The 22485-nt window shown below is 43.7% G+C and overlaps 1 protein-coding gene across 1 annotated transcript in view; it reads left to right on the top strand.

The window, feature by feature from the left end:
* reln (reelin) overlaps window positions 1–18525 on the top strand; it is a gene marked incomplete at both ends in the record, with an annotated part of 81456 nt that extends 62931 nt beyond the window's left edge. The window contains 40 exons of the mRNA XM_083893811.1: window positions 651–856; window positions 1007–1178; window positions 1396–1602; window positions 1702–1937; window positions 2107–2264; window positions 2368–2575; window positions 2702–2778; window positions 2996–3154; window positions 3259–3453; window positions 4484–4757; window positions 4862–5002; window positions 5119–5296; window positions 5396–5480; window positions 5584–5766; window positions 5896–6064; window positions 6157–6262; window positions 6353–6579; window positions 6686–6909; window positions 7029–7179; window positions 7284–7542; window positions 7724–7973; window positions 8109–8277; window positions 8422–8562; window positions 8771–8948; window positions 9725–9918; window positions 10019–10269; window positions 10354–10508; window positions 10603–10817; window positions 10992–11169; window positions 11278–11453; window positions 11542–11648; window positions 11726–11968; window positions 12081–12256; window positions 12345–12418; window positions 12703–12864; window positions 12959–13116; window positions 13364–13583; window positions 13691–13888; window positions 14263–14361; window positions 18429–18525. Coding sequence (XP_083749937.1) covers window positions 651–856; window positions 1007–1178; window positions 1396–1602; window positions 1702–1937; window positions 2107–2264; window positions 2368–2575; window positions 2702–2778; window positions 2996–3154; window positions 3259–3453; window positions 4484–4757; window positions 4862–5002; window positions 5119–5296; window positions 5396–5480; window positions 5584–5766; window positions 5896–6064; window positions 6157–6262; window positions 6353–6579; window positions 6686–6909; window positions 7029–7179; window positions 7284–7542; window positions 7724–7973; window positions 8109–8277; window positions 8422–8562; window positions 8771–8948; window positions 9725–9918; window positions 10019–10269; window positions 10354–10508; window positions 10603–10817; window positions 10992–11169; window positions 11278–11453; window positions 11542–11648; window positions 11726–11968; window positions 12081–12256; window positions 12345–12418; window positions 12703–12864; window positions 12959–13116; window positions 13364–13583; window positions 13691–13888; window positions 14263–14361; window positions 18429–18525 — 7056 coding nt within the window. The remainder of the gene's footprint in view (window positions 1–650; window positions 857–1006; window positions 1179–1395; window positions 1603–1701; window positions 1938–2106; window positions 2265–2367; window positions 2576–2701; window positions 2779–2995; window positions 3155–3258; window positions 3454–4483; window positions 4758–4861; window positions 5003–5118; window positions 5297–5395; window positions 5481–5583; window positions 5767–5895; window positions 6065–6156; window positions 6263–6352; window positions 6580–6685; window positions 6910–7028; window positions 7180–7283; window positions 7543–7723; window positions 7974–8108; window positions 8278–8421; window positions 8563–8770; window positions 8949–9724; window positions 9919–10018; window positions 10270–10353; window positions 10509–10602; window positions 10818–10991; window positions 11170–11277; window positions 11454–11541; window positions 11649–11725; window positions 11969–12080; window positions 12257–12344; window positions 12419–12702; window positions 12865–12958; window positions 13117–13363; window positions 13584–13690; window positions 13889–14262; window positions 14362–18428) is intronic.
* Window positions 18526–22485: the final 3960 nt, after the last annotated feature.

Raw genomic sequence — 22485 nt, 5'->3', positions numbered from 1 at the left:
TTATTTTTGTTATTTGATTTATTTTGGTTTATGGTGGCTCTCTGAACAATTTCTTAACATTGTTTTTCAAAGAGTAAATTATTTCTTTAAAATAATATATTTTTTCTTCAACTTCTGACTCAAGACATACAAATCCTCTTATTTTGTTTAGGTGAAAACCGAGATTTAGTTATGAAAATATTTTGTGATATTAATATAACTTTAAAGGAGTCTGCAAACAAAAGACATAAATTCAGTGCTTGCAAATTAATTGATCTTGACTGGATGGACAGTTTTCAGACAGTTGCATGCCTCTAAGAAAATGTAGCAGCCTCACTTTTAAAAAAAACAGGGACGTCTCTCAGAGAATGCAAACCCAGGCTGTAGTTTCCCAGAATGTCAATACACTGCCCTATCTCACAACGTTTACAGTGGTTTAAAAACAAAGCCTGAATTCAGTTCCATTTGTGTCCTTGGGTCATTGTCTGTTTATGAGTTATGCTGCTCATAAACAGACAAATGCGGCTGGAAACAAACAACTTTCTTGCTGGAGGTAATAATAATATGTAATGAGAGCTAGGAAGTGGTGGTGATAAACTGAGAAATAATACATCATTTATGTCATCTTCTACTTCATTTGTAAAAAATATGTGCATGCATGTTGTTGTCAGGCTGGGCTGAGGCAGCTGGTGAGCTGGGACCTGGACACTGAATGGGCGGAGTTTGTGCAGTTCTACCTGCGAGTGGGTGGAGATTGGGCAGAGTGTAACCAGGCAGACAGCAGAGAGGAAGGAGTGTTGCTGCAGTACAGTAATGATGGAGGAATCAGCTGGGGTCTCATTGCTGAGATGTACTTCACGGACTTCACTAAACCTCGGTGAGAATCCTTGGAATGAAGGAAGGAGGAAGGAAGGAAATTGATATTTCACATTTTTACAAAAGTGTATTGACATATGTGTATGTGATGGTTGTTGATCCGTTAGAATTGGCACTAACACATTGCCTCTGCTTCTTCTACCACGCTCAGTTTTGTCCACTATGAGCTTCCCTTGGCCTCTAAAACACCCTCCACAAGGTTTCGCTGGTGGCAGCCTCTTCACTCTGGGGAGGGCTACGACCAGTGGGCAATTGATGATGTCATAATTTTGTCAGAGAGGGAGAAACACATTATCCCCATGGCCAATCCAACTCTACCACAGGTCAGTTTGAAGAGTTTAGTTTTCCTGTAATTTATAATTTGTGCTCTAACCTTGTGCAGCAGCTTCATGATAAATTGCTTCTTGTGTTGTAAATTGAAGTGTCTGGACGCACGAAAAGGTGTATCCATCTATCTTTCAAGAAATGTGCTGTGCTGCAGACACCACGACCTGACTGTGCACACAAAACACTAAATTTGTCTCCCTCCTGTTTCTATAGAACTTTTATGAGAAGCCAGCATTTGACTACCCTCTGAATCAGATGAGTGTGTGGCTCATGCTGGGTAATGAGGGGATGGAGAAGGAAAGCAACAACAGCTTTTGTGCTGCAACACCCTCTGCCATGGTGTTTGGGCGATCTGACGGGGACAGAGTAGCTGTCACCAGGGACCTGGCCCTGCGTTCTGGCTACACCCTTCAATTCAAGGTACTCACATGGGAAGTGTGAAAACTATTGTATGTTTTTTTTTTTTTTTTTAAACAACTGAAAAAAACCTGTTTTTGATTTTCCTTTAACTGTTCCCAGCTGAACATCGGCTGTGAGTCAGAGTTCAGTGCATCTGCTCCAGTCCTGCTGCAGTACTCCCATGATGCTGGTCGAACCTGGGCCCTCGTGAGGGAGGGTTGTTACCCAGGAACCCCAGGGGCAGGAATATGTGAGGGCAGCGGCCGTGAGCTTAGACAACCCACTGTCTACAACACTGGAGACTATGAACAATGGACCAGGGTCACTGTGGTTATACCACGCAGTGTTGCAGCCAGGTAGCTATGGTAACAAGTATGCCATTGCTATGATAAATAGAAGTTTCATTTATCGTCAGAACCATTTTTAAAAGTGGTAGATTAGCTACTTTGATTATTACCACTAACATTTTACACATTTACCATATCCCACCCCTTGCGTTAATCTGTTCCCTCTCATTTTTAACAGTAAAACCAGATTCCGCTGGTACCAGGAGAGCAGCGTGTACAGAGATGCTCCACCTTTTGCCTTGGATGGGGTCTACATCTCAGAGTCCTGTCCAAACCATTGTGGGGGACATGGAGATTGCATCTCAGGAGTCTGCTTCTGTGATATGGGATACACAGGTTCAAGACCATATTGGAAATGAAGAAGAATAAAACAAAAAGAAATGTCATATTTTGAAAAATTTATTTATCTTTATGTTTTACCTTGTATTTTTTCATATAGTTGAGCAGGATAGTTGTGTACCGTCTGTAGCCAGTCCCACAGAGCTGACTGAAGGCTTTGAGGGGAAGCTGAGCCCTCTCTGGCAGAGCCTGAGTGGAGGACAAGTTGGAAGTGGTTGTGGCATAATTGGTGAGGGAAAGGCCCTTTACTTCAGTAGCCCAGGGATGAGAGAAGCACGCACTGTGCCTCTAGACACCAGCAACACACGGTGAGTGGATTTCACATCCACAAATCTTTCAGATGTAAAAAACACAAACCTAACCCATAACCCTGACCACTTATCCTTGTGTTTAAAGCTAACTCAAGTTATTAAGATGTCACTGTGCACGTACAGGTTGGTCCAATTCTACGTCCGCATTGGCAGCAAAAGTTTGGGACCCACTTGCACCAGGCCTCGTTCCCGCAATGAAGGTAATTATTGGCACAACACTGCAGCACTTAGTGAAGAGACAAAGTGTTTCCCCTTGTCTGTTCTCATCTGTTCAACAGTGAGCAGATTGCAGATCTCTAGCCTGCAGCAGTACTGATGTCTCTGTTTCTGCACTGTTTGATAAAATGTTACAAAAACCAGCTTCTTACAGCTTGTCTGTAATAATCAGTTCACTCACTATATGTTCTGTAATTCTAGGTGTCATTGTCCAGTTTTCTACCAACAATGGTGTGCAGTGGCAGTATCTGAGGGAGCTAGACTTCAGTTCCTTCCTAGAGCCCCAAGTGGTGACCATTGAGCTGCCACCTGCAGCCAAAACCCCCTACACTGTATTTCGGTGGTGGCAACCACAACAGGGTAAGTGCACTATTGTACTATGTATCAGAAAGTGCATAAAACTGACTGTTTGAATAGATTTTCTGTATTTCAGGTTCTCACTTTTAGCACTTTCTGTCTTGTAGGGAAACACTCTGCCCAGTGGGCTCTGGATGATGTCTTGATTGGTATGAACGACAGCTCCAGAACAGGATTTCATGATAAGTTTGATGGCACAACCCCTCTGAGGCACAACTGGTACCGCATTCAGGGTGGAGAGGTGACTGTGGACTGTTTGTCTCTGGACACAGCCCTTACCTTCAACTCTGAGGCCATTGATAGTAAGTCGTATTATGCATCATTGTCTATAAGCAGATACACAGAAAACAGAGGGGAAAACAAAGGCTTTTAAGTTAAGAATTGAACTTCTAGACTGGCTTGGGAAGTGTGTATTCAGAAAAAAACACCTTAACAATCACAAGTGACCACTGTGTAAAACACTTAAGTGAACAGAATGTTGACGCGAATCAATAAGAAGCAGGATGTTGCAGAAAAGCAGCTGGGCAGCTTAGTTTGCTTTTTTCTTTCGTTTACGTGATGGTAACAAAATATAAACTTTACATATAAAATATGTACATGCTTAGACACATTTAATAACACAGATGCATCCTTTGTATTCACACACACTCAAACACAAACAAACCACAAGTGGTTGTACAGGGACATCACAGTATTACCCACAACAGGCTGAAATTAAATCACCCATTCACTGTGGCGCCGAGGATCCTGCATTATTAACGAGTGCAGACCTGATTGAACATCCTGCCTGTTATTTATGCCTGCATCATGCTGTGAGTGGATTTACTTTGCACAAATATTACATTACAACTGGGCCCATTCATTAAGTGTGCAAAGCAAGAGCAATTTGGCAATACATCGATAAAGGTAAAGCTCCCGTGTGCCTCTTTGCACACATACAGCTCTGATTGTTAGGCTCGATGGCTGTTCTTCAGCAGTATCTATTATGTTCAAGGTTATATTTGCATTTGAAATGTATGATTCAGTAAACACCTTTTGTCTCATGTGACCCTGATGTGGAAATTAAATCATGATAAATGAAGAGAAAGACAAATGGGTTTTAAATAAGATATGAATGAAGCTTGCTAAGTGCAGTCTTGAGCTGTATTTTATTGCATGAAAAGTAATCATGTGGTAACCAGGTGTGATTTCCAGCAAACATGTCAGTTTACAGACATCAATCTTGTGAAGGTGCCATTGAAGCATATCCACTGTGTGGATATTTTGCATAGATGCTGGAGTGAGGTTAAAATAAATGTGATCAAATGCAGCATCTTCACACTGTCTCTGCAGAGAAGCCAAGGTATGCAGAGAGCTGGGACTTTGAGGTATCAGGCTCATCATTCCTGCAGTTTGAGCTGAGTATGGGGTGCAGCAAGTCCACTTCCTTCTCCCATGGTGTACGGCTGGAGTACTCCACAGACTGTGGTCGTCACTGGTCTCTCATTACTCCAGAATGTGTGCCACCAGCCATCGGTTGTGCTGGTTATACTCAGAGTTCTATCTATACCTCAACTCAGTACAAACACTGGAGGAGGATCACTGTCTATCTGCCAAGTGCTGCCAAGTATGTTTTTAACTCCTATACCTCCAAATAGTTCATAGTTTTTGCACAAAAAGCATGAACTCCAAAGCACACTTTTTGTTGTAACGTGTTGTTGAATCACTCAGTTCCCCCAGAACTCGGTTCCGTTGGATCCAGACCCACTTCACCCCAGGGGCAGAGGGATGGGCATTAGATAACGTGTTACTTGCACCTGGGTGTCCCTGGATGTGCTCTGGACATGGTCTGTGTGACAATGGCCGTTGTTTGTAAGTGATCCTTGCTTTTATGGTTGTAGCTGATTGTAATTGTTCTTATATTTTTACATATTTTTGTTTCTTTGAATGTTACTTATCCTTTCCCCTTTTCATTCTTGCTTACACAGGTGTGACAAGGGTTATGGAGGGGCTCACTGTGTGCCTTTAATATCTTTGCCATCTGTCCTGAGAGAGGACTTTAATGAGAACCTGCAGCAGGAGATCTGGCCTGAGGTGTATGGAGCAGAGCGGGGAACTCTGAACGGAGAGCCTCTTAAATCTGGCACTGCTCTGATCTTTAAAGGGGTAGGGGGTCATGCATACATACCACACAGAGAATTAAACCACATAAACACTTCTAGAAAACTTAAGATCTCTGACCGACAGTGTAAACTTTGCTTGCAGGATGGTCTGCGAATGATAGTGTCACGTGATCTGGACTGCTCCAACACTCTCTATATCCAGTTCTCCTTTAAATTCATCACTAAAGGTACAACATAATATGTTGGAGATGTAATCTAAGATGTATTACATTTCATATCTTTTTTTTGGGAAATGTTGTGGTAATTGTTCATTGTGTGGTCTTGCTGTAGGTGTCCCAGAGCGCTCCCACTCAGTGCTGCTGCAGTACTCGGTGAACGGAGGGATCAGCTGGCTGCTGTTGGATGAATTTTACTTTCCAGCTTCCACTGACACTCTGTTCCTCCACCTGCCACTGCCAGCCAGTGCTCAGACCAATGCCACCCGCTTTAGACTCTGGCAGCCTTACAACAGTGGTGAGCGGACACACAGACAGACTACTTTACTTTATTTGGTCTTTCTAAACATTGGGTCATTTTTCCATTTTCAACATGTACAGTCCTCTTTCTGTCAGTGTCTAATCACCAAAATATAATTCCCTTCAGGTAAGAAGGAGGAAGTGTGGGTGATCGATGATCTCATCATCGACGGCAGCTCCGTACACAACCCACCAGTGGTTATAGACAGCTTTGATGAAGGCCCCAATGAGTCCAACTGGTTGTTCTTTCCTGGGGGAAATACTGGCCTCTACTGCCCCTACCAAAAGACTGGCCTGTAAGAAAAAGGCACTTGTCTTTGAATGCTGAATGTAAAAGCCTAACAAAGATAAAACCATATATGTGTGTTTGTGTATGTGGCTGGTTTAGTGAGCAGGATGAGTCAGCCGTGGTGTTTATCTCCAGTGAGCTTGGAGAGCATTCAATAACCACCAGGGACATTGAAGTAAATGAGAACACCATCGTCCAATTTGAGGTATACCACCACTGCCTTGATGACCTATTTTCCAAAGCGATAATATATAATAACATACTTAATCACTGAAGACATTTTGTCTCTCTCCAGATTAATGTGGGTTGCACAGCTGAAAGCTCCTCTGCCAACCCAGTACGTCTTGAGTTCTCACGTGACTTTGGGGCCACGTGGCACCTTCTTGTACCTCTTTGTGCTGGTGGGCCACAGCCATCTTCACTGTGCTCCACAGAGCTCCACCCTGCAAGCATCTATTTCCCTGGTACAACACAGGGCTGGAGGAGGGAGGTAATTCACTTCGGCAGGCTTCATCTGTGTGGGTAAGCACTGAAAACATCTTGTAAAAAAAACGCGAGTAAAACCTTTGCAATTTCTTCTTCAAATTTTTTAACATCCTTACAAGACAGGATTTCAATCTCCCTACAGGTCTGTGAGGTTCCGCTGGTACCAGGGGTTCTTCTCAACTGGCTCTGCTCCTCCAACATGGGCAATAGACAATGTCTACATAGGCCCACAGTGTCAGGACATGTGTAATGGACATGGGGCATGTATTGGTGGCACCCATTGTGTCTGTGACCCTGGTTTCTCTGGACCAGACTGTTCTGTGCCTGACGCCCCCAACCCTGATTTTCTCAAAGAGGACTTTGAAGGTACACCACACTCTAATTTTAAAGCATTCTGTGAGGGATTAGTGATTGTGTGTTTACTTTGCTTTCTTTTTTTTTTTGCTTCCTTTATATGTGCTTGTGTACATACTTGTGTTCTTGAGGCGGAGCTGTTGATGCTGGGCGATTCAAACAACTTAGTGGTGGTAAACCATCCAGGAAATGTGGTATCATGTCAAGTGGGAACCACCTGTTCTTTAGCGAGGATGGATTGCGCATGTTGGTGACCACTGATATGGACCTTTCAAATGCCAGGTATAGCTACTACTGCCATTCAAAACCAACAAAAAATGACGCCACACCAAATGACATCATCACATTCTATTGTAATCTCATGTGACAATGACTGTTCTCTCTAGATTTGTTCAGTTCTTCCTCCGTCTTGGCTGTGGTAAGGCATCTCCTGACCCACGCTCCCAGCCTGTCTTGCTGCAATTCTCTGTGGATGGAGGTCTTACATGGGGACTTCTCCAGGAGTTTCTCTTCAGTAACAGCAGTAATCAGGCTCGCTTGGTTGCCCTGGAAATCCCTCTACGTGCCCGCACACCTTCCACTCGCCTCCGCTGGTGGCAGCCCTCTGAGAACGGCCACTTTTACAGCCCATGGGTCATTGACCAGGTGCACTGAACCATCTGTTTAATCAATTTAATTCAAGCATTGAAACACTATGTCATATCACAGTACATGGCTGTCATCCATGCAAGCATCCTGTAATTATTACCATTATATCAAATTGTGTTTCCACTTTCCCTACCTACCTTGCATCAACTATCTATGCACTTTATCTTTTATCAAATAGGTGGTGGTAGGGGGCAGTGCAAGTGGCTGGGGACCTCTGGAAGATGACTTCTCATCAATCGATGGTCGCTCATGGCTTCTTCACCCTGGTGGAACCCGAATGCCAGTGTGTGGCTCTGACGGACCTGCTTTTGCATTCATAGAGAAGTCCAACACTCGCTATGCTGTAACCACTGACATCAGTTTGAGTCAAGACGCCTTTATCCAGTTTGAGTTTTCTGCTTCCTGCTCTGTCACCAACTCCTGCTACTGTAAGTCATAAAACAATCGGAGTAATACCTTTTGATTGTCTATATGAAAGACTGAATAGTTTTTCCTAATTAAATGATAGAGTTGACGTGATATTTGATTGTTGTTTAATTTGTGTTTCTCTTATTTCTCTGTAGCTGTAGAATTGGAGTATTCTCTGGATCTGGGTCTGACCTGGCAGCCTGTGGTCAGAGACTGTCTGCCTACAAGTCCTGACTGTTCATCCTACACTCTGCAGAGGTTGCTGGTCTCTGACACATTCAACAAGTGGGGACGCATTACCCTGCCTCTCCCATCATATGTCAGGTCAGCACCACCATGTAGTATAACGATAGCAAGACCAGAAAAACTTTTTTAGTGTAGCTGCTCCTTGCAAATGTATGACTACATTATTGTCATTATATGTCTTTTCATGTTATATATTTCAATTAGTTGAATTTATTACTTCAGATCTCCAGCCACAAGGTTCCGATGGTTCCAGCAGGCTCCGTTTGACAAGCAGCAGACGTGGGCGCTAGATAACCTCTACATTGGAGATGGCTGCCCAGACATGTGCTCTGGACATGGCCGCTGTCAACAAAGCTCCTGTGTGTAAGTAATAATAGCTGCAGTCCTTTTTAAAAAAAAAAACCTCAGGAATAAGGAGTTGCAAAATTTAAATTGAGAGTAGCACTAACAGCTTTGTATTTTTAATTAAGACTTTTTAATTGAGAGATGTATTTATATTCTGACTAAATACTTTACTAGTGTATTGAATTGTGTTTTGATTATTCGCATCTTACCCCATCATCCATCCTAGGTGTGACCAAGAGTGGGGTGGAGAGTACTGTGATGAACCTGTGGTGCCTTTGCCCTCCCAGCTGAAGGACAGCTTCAGTCGAGCCCCCTCACTCAGTCACTGGCACACACTGACTGGTGGAAAACTCAGCACTGTGTGTGGAGCTGTGGCTTCTGGAGCCGCTCTGCACTTCAGTGGAGTAAGTACATGTCTACCTTGTTGTTCATCCTGCCTTAGTCTCTCTCTTTTGTACAAAATTGTTATACACATCACATTTAGCAGTGCAATAGATTGCATAGCTGGAATAAAATGGCATGTTAGTGTTTACAAACATCCTCTGGGGCAAATAGGATATGCACTAGTTTATAATGTTTACTATTGCTCAAACCAAATGTATTTTTATTTTTAATTCTCTGGCCATTTTATTCTCCATTGGGCCACAATCGCTTTATATGAACAATTTATATTCAGGCGACGAGAGCAGTGAGAAAAAGAAACATTCTGCAATAATGCCTGCAAACATGATACAGCGATAGACACAAGCTTAACAGCTGAATGATGCTGATTCAACTATTGATTTGTTGAATAAAAGACCTCTAAGTAAGTAGCTATCAGCATTTATGTGCAACTTCTCCCAAGGCACTTACTGTAGGACAGTGTGTGAAATGGATACCTATTGACAGACTGATCTAAATATGGAAAGACACTGTTAGAGAAGCCACTGAAGACTGCTTTTGTAGGTGAAGCCATTGTTTCTATCAATATAAATGAACAGCATTGGAGAAGTGGTTCATACGTTGTGCACAGATGCTGTTTATACCTCAAACAAGCAAGTCAGATTGTGATGATGACATGAAGACATAACTATGAAATTGCATCATTATCTTAACATAAGCACTGAAGGCATGAAATATGTAATTAACTTAAGCCTTAAGTCTTCTTATCCTAACTGACATTTACTTTGTGTTTGCACAGAGCTGTAGTCGTCAGCTGGTTACAGTGGACCTGAACCTGACCAATGCTGAATTTATCCAGTTTTACTTCATGTACGGCTGCATGATCCCCCCAAGCAACCGTAACCAGGGTGTGCTTCTGGAGTACAGTTTGAATGGTGGAATCAACTGGCACCTAATGACAGAGATCTTTTATGATCTGTACACCAAGCCTGGGTGAATATTTTTTTTTATCTTCCACACATAGAAATATAATGACCTGTGGTTAACTAAGTAGAGTAATCTGTCTACATTCTACTTTCTTGTCTGTATTCAGGTTTGTGAATGTGCTGCTGCCCCCTGCCGCCCGGCAGGAAGGAGTGCGCGTGCGTTGGTGGCAGCCACAACATGACGGAGCAGACCACAGCGATTGGGCCCTGGATAACGTCCTTATTGCAGGCTCGGACCCACGTGCACAGATCTCTGACACATTCGGAGGGGTGGCACTGCCTAACCATGAGCGAGCTCCGGCTGATGAGACCTCAGGGAGGATAGATCAACTGAGCGAACAGGAGGAAACACCCATTGGTATAGCAAATTTGGACAAGGCCTTCAAATCAAGGCTAAAATTACATTAACACTGATTCTAATGTTTCTTCTCTGGATTCTCAGTGAGCAATCACTGGTTGTTTTCAGAAGACTGCTCAGTGAGGCGTTTCTGCAGCTCTCCTGATGGAGTGATGGTGTGTGGAAATGCTGATGGAAGAGAGGTGTATGCAATCACACATGATATTGTTCCTGACAAGGGCTGGGTCATGCAGTTCAAGGTAATTAATTAGTGTAATATGGCACAGGCCAGTGCTATATTTGTGTTGTATACTATTACATAACAAATTAATTACATTTTGTCATGTGAGTTAGATTTCAGTTGGCTGCAGTGTGCCAGAGCGTCTCGCAGACCGGCAAGTCCATGTCCAGTATTCAGCCGATTTTGGAGTGACATGGAAGTACCTAGTGCCCCAGTGCCTGCCTGCTGACCCCCGCTGTGGAGGTCAGGTTTCACAGCCATCGGTCTTCTTCCCCACTGAAAGTTGGAAGAGAGCAGTGTATCCTCTGCCTGACAGCCTCGCTGACACGTGAGTCACCCCACCTCTTATCTGCCTCGTACGCACAAGCGTTTGACAAAACATGGAGTCCTGTTTCATATTTGATCATGCCACCTGTGCCTATAAATGATTAAACCACCATCATATAAATCATGAAAATGTTGCGCATGATGTTGTTTGACAAACCTGTCCCGTCTGTGTCAGTGCGGTGCGGTTCCGGTTTTACCAGCAGCACTCAGACATTCAATGGGGTGTGGAGAACTTTTACATCGGGCCAGCGTGCGACAGTCACTGTGGGGGACATGGGGACTGTTTGAATCAGCGCTGTCTCTGTGACCCGGGATTCACTGGACCAAATTGCTATGCCAGCGCTGCTCTTAAGGTAGATCATTCTGGCTCTCTTGGTCGACTACATGCGCGTAATATGATGATTTAGAAAATATAAACTTGAAATGATAAGTGATTCAGATACTGTCTCTTTGTTCTACAGGCATCACTGAAGGAGCGTTTTGACTGGGAAGGGTCAGCAGGACATCAGTGGCAGGTGCTGGAAGGCGGTAGGCCTTGTACAGACTGTGGTGTGTTAGTAGAAGGGACTGCACTGTACTTCGGTGGAGCAGATGCCAGACAAGCTGTGACCCTTGATCTCGACCTCCGAGGGTCCAAGTCAGTATTAAACTTCTGTTGGACATTCCTATACACTGAGATGTTTGTGCCACTTAAAGTGCATTGAAAACTGCATGTTTTTTTAAAGGTTTGTGGAGTACTGGGCCAGGATTGGAAGTGAAGACAACATGACCATGTGTCATCGTCCAACCTGTCGTAAAGAGGGAGTGCTGCTGGATTACTCTACTGATGGAGGTGCACTAACAGCATACTACTGTATTGTATTGTGTCTGTATTTTTTCATTCTGTCTAACAACTTAATTGTCCCTCAGGTGTGTCCTGGATGCTGCTGCATGAGATGGATTACCTAAAGTATGTTTCAGTGAGGAGAGACTACATTATCCTCCCAGAGGGAGCTCTGACCAATGCAACCCGTCTTCGCTGGTGGCAGCCCTTCACCATTTCCTCTGGCCTGGCCAGCCCCAGCTTAGAAAGAGCCCAGTGGGCTATAGATAACATCCTGGTAGGGGGGTCAGACATCAACCCACCCATGCTGCTTGACACCTTTGATGATGGTGAGTTTTATGTGCTGACATAAGTGTCAAATGAGTGTAACAACTAAATCAACATTGTAGAAATTGTTTTGACTCTCCTCCTCTTCTCGATCACTTGTTTGCCTTTCACCAGAAGGTGTTTCTCATGAGGAGAGCTGGAGTTTTTACCCTAATGCTGTGCGTACAGCTGGCTTCTGCGGAAACCCTTCATTTCACTTGTACTGGCCTAACAAGAATCAAGACAGGACACACAACATCCTGGCCACTCGAGAACTTATAGTGCAGCCTGGCTATATTTTACAATTCAAAGTACGTTGCAGCAAGAAAGCCACACACTGTGCTGTTTTTTTCCTGTAAACTGTGGTTTCAGATCCTAACAGCTGTCTCCCTGCTGCAGATCGTTGTTGGGTGTGAGGCTGACACATGTGAAGATCATCATTCTGTCCTACTGCAGTACAGAAAGGATGCAAGGTAAGAAAATATTTGGCATTCAGTCATAATAATAAACACAGATAAGGTCTGGCTGCAGTTCATTTGTCTTTTTCTGTCTTTCACTGTGATACTTCAGTTAAAACCTTTTAACCTGCCTGCTGTTGTCTACATAATCAACAGCCTTGTACCTAAGTAGTGCCATGTCACGACTTAATAAATAAAAATAAATAAAACAGAATCAAACAACATAAGCTTCTATCTATGTTCATTAAGAATCTTATCATTTAAAAAGTACCAGTTTTACATTTTTGCTTTCCCATCAGGTCTGATTCGTGGCAGCTGGTACAGTCCGAGTGTCTCCCCTCCTCAGTCAACAACGTGGGCTGCTCTCCCTTCCAGTTCCACGAGTCCACAATCTACAGTCCAGTAAACAGCTCATCATGGACAAGGGTCACTGTCCCGCTGCCAGACCACATCTCCTCAGGGTAGCGCAGAAACACATTAGCACTCCTGATCATACTTGTTTTGTAGAATAATAGGCAATGATACCAGCCTTTATTAATTGCTGTACATTTCCAGGGCAACCCAGTTTCGCTGGATTCAAAAGGAGGGATTAGGAGAGCGGCAGAGCTGGGGAGTGGACCATGTTTACATTGGAGAAGCTTGCCCGGGGCTCTGCAGTGGCCAGGGTTACTGTACAAGTGGACTGGTCTGCATCTGTGATGAGGGACACCATGGTGGGCCAAAACTAGCTGATTACATTCCAGCTGATCAAAAACATATACACTTCTTTAGTACTGCTGCTTAGCAAAAATGTGTTGACAACGTTATTCTGAACACTGAGTATGTGCATAACACTTAGTGTAAAAAAGTTACTATCTGACAGAGACAGCTCCACTGATAAAGTCGTATTTCACAACTCTTAATAATGTCATCATTTATGTAATAGTGACTCCCTCCTTCTGTTTCTTCTCACCTAAACAGGTGATGATTGCTCCCTCTCCAGCAGTGACCTGCCTAGCTCCATTAAGGACAACTTTGAGTCTGGCAGTGTGTCTCAGGAGAGCTGGCAGCTGATCCAGGGTGGAGGAGTGGGCAGTGGTTGTGGGCAACTGTCACCACATGCTCATGGAGACTCACTCTATTTCAGTGGCTGTAAGATGAGGCAGGCAGTTACTAAACCGCTGGACCTCACTCGAGCCAGGTACAGGTACTACCGCAGCAATTTATTAAATGTACATGATCTGTAAGTGTCATAGTTTGTATAATATATAACATTTTGGTGTCCCTCCCTTCTCTGTCTCCCTGCAGTAAGATCATGTTTGTGCTACAGATTGGTAGTGTGGCACAGACAGACAGTTGTAACATAGCTCTGGATCAGGCGAACACTGTAGACAGAGCAGTGCTGCTGCAGTACAGCATCAACAATGGAGTCAGCTGGCATGTGATTGCCCAGCACCAGCCCAAGGACTTCATAAAGGCCCAGAGAGTCTCCTACAACATCCCACTGTGAGTGACACTCAGGTTCAGTGGTTCAGTGGTTCTAAAAAGACAAAGCTGTATCGTAACTTTCAGATTTCTACTGTAAATGAGAGTAAATAGCACATGATAATGATTCCTCACTTTCAAATATTACCAAAATCAAGTATAATACATGACACAACATGTATCTATGCAGTCCAAAAACAAATCTTATTATTATTTATGTTATTTGTTAACCATTATGAATGCATTCAGTTTTATGAAGGATGCTTTGATAGAAAGTGGTACTGTTTAAAATGATGTGGTACATTTTATTAGGCTGGAGTGAATCCACACCACTCAAATAACTGACATGTTTGTTGAGCTTTCTGACCTCTCGATGTTTCCGTGGTCTCCTCCAGTGAGGCAAGGGTTAAAGGTGTGATGCTGCGATGGTGGCAGCCACGTCACGACGGTGCAGGACATGACCAGTGGGCATTGGACCATGTGGAAGTAGTTCTGTGAGTACCCAATTCCCTGCCAGCCCTCGGCCAACCAGACTGGCCCCCAACAGTGCCCTGATCTGCCCTTGTTTTTTACCTCTGCCCCAGATTCACCTGTAAACAAAAGCAAACCACTCCCTCTCCTCCACACAAACACAGATGCAGAATATGCATTAAAATTACAGCAAAACCTCTCGACATCAACTTGTTTTAAATAGTCATTGCGGCTTCTGACGTCAGAGACGCTGAGTAAAAAAATAAAGACTGCAGTGTGCTTTGTTCTGAAAGATTCTGCCTGTTCTGTGTATGACAGATCAACGCCTACTGTCGTTTCATATTTTCAGTGTCTTTCAGAACATATATATCTCCTCTATATAACATTTGTCAAGACTTTGTGCATTTTTCCAATGAAAAGTTTAAGGACTATGACAATAAAGACCAAAGTGTTTATAATGGGAATAATACTGTCATACTACTGACATTAAATATCTTATTGTCTACATTAGATATGTGAACATACTGAAGCACTCACCCTTTTGCAAGCCATTAAAACACATTTCAGAGAGCACTAAACCAATATATTTGGATATTCTTTATTATGAATTACTCTTTTAAATGTGACTTGTTTTCAAGGGGGTCCTACATAACTATTATATATCATTTCATGCAAAAGCTGTCCATAATTTCTTTCTATGGGAAATACAAGTGCTTACAGATTCATATGATTGATTTGATGGATTGGATATATCATTTGTTTCTCTCAAACTTTTTCCCCCTTTTAATATTTATCCTTTGCACTTACATTTTCAACCTGCAGCAGCTGTCATTTGCGCCAAAGTGGAAGTGTGTTTCAGCTTTCAAATATAGCTTAAGAAGGGTAAAAAAACTGGAGATTCTGTATGGCACTGAAGATATGACGATGGCCTCAGCATAACATGGCAGCACCATCAAGCATTTTGAATGCATTCTCTGCATGTTGCTTTGGGTATCAGAGTAATGTTCCCTCTGATGTGGACCCTGTTCATTCAGTACTCAATGCATTTCAAATGCTGCATATAACAGTCATTCAGGCCACATTGATATTTCATGTACAAACAACACACACACACACACACACACTCTTAAACACACACTTGTGCCTCACCTGAGCCGTTCCTGGTCTATGTGGCCGTGACCTGTCCCACTCCCTCCCTTTCTTACACTTGCACGGTTTTCAACAGTGTTTGCTGAAAAAAGAGTAACCGTGGTTCCTCACACTTTACTCTGTTGTTTATTTCTCTCTGTTCACCACTCCTCCACTCCTCCACTCCTTCACACATATTGCTCCTCTCACTTTTACACCTGCGCAAACGTTTCTTTTGCTCCTCCCTGCTACTTGTTGTCAATGATGTGTTTGATCACGTGGTCCCGCTACACCTCTGCTTGTGCCTCATTGTATCCTACCTTACCCAATTCATCCCACACTCTTTCTCCTGCTGCTTTTCTTTACTTTCTTCTTCCTAAAATTTCCTTCCCTCTCTTTTTTCTTGGATTTATGACTGGGGTTATTTTTTTCTCTGTCTTCACCTCTTCCTGTGTTATCTTTTTCTTCTTTGTTGCATTACTTTTCTGTCCACATATTACTCTTTTGCTTTTCATTTCTTCCGCATTCCTCTTTTTCTCACTAACTTTCACTTCTTCTTTAAACCCCTGACTTTCTCTCCACCTCCTTTCTCCTTCTGTTTCTCTTTGGGCCCCTGCCTCCCCAGGCCGGGGCTCCCACCCCCCCAGACCTTTCTGCGAGACAGCAGTTCCCACCTCCTGCATCTCCTCTCTCGCGCTCTAACCTCTGCTCTCTTCTGTATTCTGCTCCCTCTGGTATGGCTTTAGTGTCAGGTAAGTTTCCCGCCTCTTCCTGAATGCAGCCCCCCCCCCTCCCTCATCCTCCTCCCATTCTTTTCTTCTATCTGTTACACCGCACACACCCTCCCTCAACTCCACTGACATAACTCCTCCTCATTACCGCCACGGTCATCTCCATGCCCTCCTAACTCAAGCACCAGGCAGGTCAACAAAGCAGACCAGCCGCTCACAGTGCCCAAGTGGAGTCTCGCTGATAAAATGATCCAATACACAGAGGCGGTTATTGAGAAAGAAAGCGAAACAACAATTTTACGTCCCCTAAACTGTACAAAACAATGTCACTAGATTGTAAAAGCAACCCTAAAAGCTGTCGATTTTGAATGTCTTTACAGTCCTGTACATTTTAATGCAACACTTTTACATTTTCAAATATCAGAGGTTCTGTGTTTGTGTGTATATGTGTGATGTAATCCATCATTATACCTGTTTCTCTTTGTATTGTTCTGTTTATTATCTCTGCCACAGACTGACGGATTTGCTTTTTTTGAGCCCACATGTATAATTCAATGATCTTGTTTGGAAAATACCCAGGACTTATTTATCTGCTTTTTTCATTATTATTTTTCACATTTGTACAACAAGATCATCACGTCATCACGGCAAGGCATACTGCAACATGAATTACAAGTGATGGCACATGTGGCCCCAGTTTCATTTGACTAACTGCCTCCATCCAGCTCCTTGCATGGCTTTGTGGAGTCACTGGCAAAATGCCGCTTTTCCATATAGTCACGATAGTACCTGCTACTTTTTTCAGTACCTGCTCTGGCAAGGTTCCAAGCGAGCTGAGCTGATACTACGCATGATGTCGCCAGACTGCCGTGCACTGATTGGTCAGCGTGTCGTCCGACAAAGAATCAAACCGAACAATGCTGAACTGTAGATCAGTTAAAAAGACTTAAAAATCCTGAAAACCTGCGTTAACCTCCAACATTTAGCACGGAAATGTCTAAAATCTCAATATTTAACAGAGGAGTCCGGTGTATTTAGAGACAGAGACAGCTGCTGAAAGCCGGTAATCGCGAGCGACCGATTCACAACCCCTGTCGCTGTATTTCAGTTCAGTGACGGTGTCCGGTCATGCAGGAAGTACTGAACGATTCTGTGAACAAATCATTTCAATTAACTGGTTCTAATGATTCAGTTGCACAGAAAACAATTGCTTTACAAGTCACAAGTCACTAGATGTGTTTTTTGCGTGTAAAGTTTCACGTCGCTGTGCTATGATGACTCCGCCCATGTTGAGGAGGTACTTTATTGTAATGGAAAACCAACCAACCAACCGGCTCGACTCTATGTGCCGTGCCGTGCCGTGCCGTGCCGCGGGACCATGTAGTGGAAAAGCTCCATTTATGACAGTTCTCCAACCCTGTTTTCACTCATCCGTTCCTCTGACTGGAGAAAGCATCACATGACCCTGAGCCAAGAGCTCCATTCTCATTGTCTCTCTGATTATGAGTCAGAACCACACACACACACACGCATGGACACACTACAGTCAACCAGCCATCCCTCCAGTCCACCATCACAGCTCCACCTTCACAACCATCTCACAACCGCACACATCAGCGCACCATTTTCCTTCCCTCCCCTTTACCCCTACCCTTCCTGAGTCCCCTGCTTCGCAGAGGCCCCTGCCTGCCTTGGCTGCACTCCTGGCTCACTGGCAACGCCCTGCTGGATGGAAGAGGCAATGAACAGGCTAAGCAAGAGCGATCTTCTGAAGCTTCTTCTGTGTCTCTTAGTTTTGTAAACCACCCCTTTCCTACTCACATGCCCGCACTTCTTCTTCTTCTTTTTTTTAAGTATTTCTTTATTGCTTTTAACTCTGACCTCAAACACTCAGAGTCAGAGTTCCCCTCTAGTTTCCGTGAGAGTTTGTTTGTAAGTTCTGTGCCCTGTGTCTTGTCCTGTGACATTTTGGTCTTCCATTTGGTTACATGTAGCTAGTCCCACTGCCTTGTTCACTGTCTTACCACCCATACAGGTGTTGAGTGTTTGAGGTTATGACTGAAACACTATTTAGAGTAGGTTTGTGTGGATGAACGAAAGCTGCATCGACTTATCATGTGTTTGCATGCACAGATCAGAGTGTGTGCATGGTTAATGTGTGGACTTTTCTCAGTCACTAAGGTTCACACTCCTCTTCCCCTCCCTCTTTCACTCTCTTTTAATCCTTGCAGCACCCGTAAACAAAACTACATGATGAACTTTGCCAGACAGACCGGCATACGTCACTACTACAGCCGCAAGAGGCGGGCACTGCGACAGCGTGCCTGAACACCAACCGGAAGGGATTTGCTCTCTGACCTGCCAAGCACACATCGCACATCCTTTTTTCCTGACGACATATTTGCCCGGGTTGAGTCCCAGCCACCAGTGGATTCCAGTCAGCCTTAGACTTCCCACACCCATCTCTCTCCCGACCCCCTGCCTGAAAAATCCAGTCAGTTTACGCCAGCCAATCAAGGCCTGCCCAACCACACGGGTCGGTGACAATGGAACTCTGAAGAAAGGAGTGAAGCGGCCATTTTGTTTACTTTTTTCATGGACGTTGGGGGTTTCTAGTTGTTTTCTAATCGTTGCTGTGGTTTCTCTGATTAATGTTCCTACCTGCGATATTGTTCCTTCTCGCTTAATTCCTCATCACCCCCCCCCACTCCCCCCCCCCCCCCTCTTTCTCCTCACCTTGCTTTTCCTACCACACTGTGAAATTGAGACATAATATATCACTGCTGAACTGACCAGCCATTTGGAGAGTTGCCTCCCAGTTTCACTGAGCCGCCGCGGGTGGGAGGGGGGTACGGGGACCACTCCACTGCTGACAACCAGTATGCCAGGAGAAAGACCATGATGATGATACTGACCATTAAGAGGAATAATGGTCATGAAGAAGAAAAAAAAAAAGTACTGTGTTCTTGCTGTTCTGTGTGTCTGTGGGTTCTTTTTGTGATGAGTTGACTGTGGTGTTCCGTTCATTCGTTTGTTTGTTTTCTACTAATTCACATGCTTTTGAGTGGGGGGAGGGAGGGAGGGAGGTGGGGGGGGGGGTTGCTGGGTTCTGTTTCCTGTTCCTCATTTCTCCGGGATGGTTGTGGCCTGGGCGGGAAAGAGGCCCGGCGTCCACGGCGAGTCCGAAAGGAAGGATGATTTGCACGATTGGGGAAAAAAGGAGGGAATGAGAAACATGAAAGAACTGAACAATGATTTTTTTTTTTTTATCCTTTTTTATATATGTTGGTTCCCGAAAATACAGATATTTATGGTAAATGGTTCTTCACGTAACCTATTTAAGATGCACTGTGCGTGAAATCTGTATGTTATTTTTTAGTGTTAACTTATTAGGCGGATGACTCGGTCTCTCAGACCACATCATCTCCCCTCTTCCTTCTCTTCCCTCTTCTCTCGTGCTGTTTCCCCTCCTTTCCATTCCTCTCTCTCTCTCTCGCTCTCTCTGCTGATTTCTGAAACCTGGAGATGAGGCTCTATTAGTGTTGTTTTTTGAAGTCTGTGTAATATGGACCCTCTGCCCTCAGTGTAACTCCAGTATAGCAATCTCCTGTATATATATGTATATCCACTATGGGGAGACCCAGCAGCCTTATAAAAGGGAAATAAAGAACTGTCCAAACCTCAAACTGTACAAACTGCTTCAGCTTTTCTTGTTAATTTCTTCCTTCCCCTTTTTTTTTATCGTCAGCAAGCGTCAATACTTCCCTTGCCTAATCGTTTTCACCTCTGCCAACCCAGTGAATCGCACTAAACTTCTGCTTTTGTTCACTGTGATAAAAGATGTAAACACAGAAAACACTTGGTTTTGCATAGTCATAAAATTTGTTGACAATAAGATAATTACAGAATTCTTAGCCTTGTCTTGTGTGTGTGTGTGTGTGTGTGTGTGTGTGTGAGAGAGAGAGTGAGTGAAGTGCCAAACATTTTTGAAGGAGCACAGAACATGTGACATTTATTTATGGAAAATCAAACAGTATTAAAACATTTGCTATTACTCAAATTACATATATATATATAAAAAAAGACAATTGAAACCTGCCATCGACTTGGTGCGCACAGACTATTCATCTGCAGCTATTGAGCTGCAGATACTCTTCATCAACCTTGACATTGAATTAAAGAGGCTCACACACACAAAACAGGAGTGTTTGGTCACAAGTTGCCGGTCATATCACAGCTCCTGCGACAAGTGTCAGAGTGATAGAGAGGAGATTGGCTGTGGTGACCAGGCAGGAATTACAGTACGCTCCATCACAGCAAGCGTAGTTCATGGTGTAGACAGTTCCTTTTAAACGGATTGTGTCCACCTGGCTGCATTTCTCCTTTTCCATGCATCCCCTAGCCGTCAGGGCGCTGTAATTACCGTAGCGACCATCTGCCTTGAAGCACAGATCGTCAGGAGGGCACTCTGTCACGATGAGCTTGAATTTCTTCTGCTTCTCCATGATGGGACTGTAGTAGCAACGCAGGTTGGCACATAGTAGCGGAGGAAGGACGAGGCAGAACACAAAAATGTGCAGAAACTGGAACATGATCAGTCTGCAGGAAGAAGGGAAACGTCTGGTATTTCACTGACTAAAGCTGTAATGAAGCTTTGAAAAAATACAAAAGATAAAACACACAATCAGTGACTTAGTGTCAGTCCGTCAAGTTGTGGCACCTTTGAGGAAAATGAGGTCAAGTTCCAAAATCATTAGTTGCTACACTTACAATGATGCAACTTTATTTCAGTTATTACCTCAGACATCACAAAACAGTAACATGACTGTCACATTCTACAGTGCAACTTCCCCATGACCAAATAAGCTGACATTTTCCAGCCTTACACAAGTACACACGATTTGAAGTGATTAGACTCTAATGCAAGGAAGTGATGTCAGAAACAATGTTTAATTAAAATATTGACTTTAAGAACTTAAAAACTCACCTTCACATCTGAAATCCAGCCGTATGAAACACTAAAGTGTCCTGCAGAGGATCTCAACCACACTCCACATCTTCCTGAACAGACCACACCTCCCCAGCACACCTGTTCCATATAAACACAAAGTCCACCTAAATGGCCTCTTAATCACTATGCTTTCATTGCACTCCATTCATCAATAAACACACAGAAGATGTCAGTATTTACTCTTTTTAAAGCTGTGTTTATTTTTTCATTTTTTAAAGTATGCCAGGAAGATGGTTAACAAATCCACCCTTTTCTCTCTGGAATAAAAAAAGTAAATCACAGATCATTTACACATTAATTTAGAACACACACCAGCAATCACAGCAGTAACAAAGACTCAGATAAGTACTTGTGGCTAACAGGCCTCTCCACAGTCTCTTATATATTTTATGCTACAGTAGTTGATGTGTTGCTCATCCCTGATGTATAATTTGCACATGAATCGTAAAGCTGTTCCCCGGCAACTAGAGGGACTTTGTCCTGGATCATCCCCAGCAGCTTCTTCAAGTTAAAGTCACTCTTTGGCGGGCTGTTACACTCGTCCTCGCAGCAGCAGGTGTGACTGACGTTGTACCTGACCCCTCTGTAAGAGATCATTTCATGGGAACCGCAGAGTTTACTGTCCACGCAGCTCTGAGAGGACAGGACGTGGACAAGTCCGTAGCGTCCTGTGTCACTGGAGCAGCGTTGACCAGGCCCACACTCCACGGTGATGTTGTTGCAGGATTTGCTTTTGTGCTGCAGAGGACAGTAGTGACACAGCAGGCTGTCCAGACTTAGAGCTGGGAGGACCAGAGCTGTGGCCAACAAGATGGAGGTCAGGAACCAACGTGGTCCCGGCTGACGGACGCCCACTCTGATGTAATTCCACCCACACAGAGAGACACATACAGGAATGATAAACATTTAAAAACCATTCTTACATCTTTTATGCTTTTCCATTGTTTTGTGTAGGTTTGTTCATCACCTGTCCCGTCCTTGTGATCCCATGTTGCTTCAAACCTCCAAACAAAGCAGCTGATTACCAGGCAGGTGTGTGAAACAGGTGTTAATTTGAACCTTTTTTTTGTGCTCACTTTATCAACAATTCTCCAAATATACAAACTAATCAACCACCGATACAAAATTGGATTTTATATTTCAGTTTATTGCACATAGAATTGAACATTTTTTCCTTCAAAACATTATAGTCTTTAAAAAAAAAGAAAGAAAAGAAACAACAAACTGAGACTTAAAACAGGGTTACACTGCCATCTACTGTCTGGTGTGTGTGACAC

This window comes from Microchirus variegatus (assembly GCF_963457635.1).
Source record: "Microchirus variegatus genome assembly, chromosome: 8".
NCBI classification, from domain to species: domain Eukaryota; kingdom Metazoa; phylum Chordata; class Actinopteri; order Pleuronectiformes; family Soleidae; genus Microchirus; species Microchirus variegatus.
The sequence above is the reverse complement of the archived record's forward strand: the minus strand, read 5'-3'. Positions and strand labels throughout refer to the sequence as shown.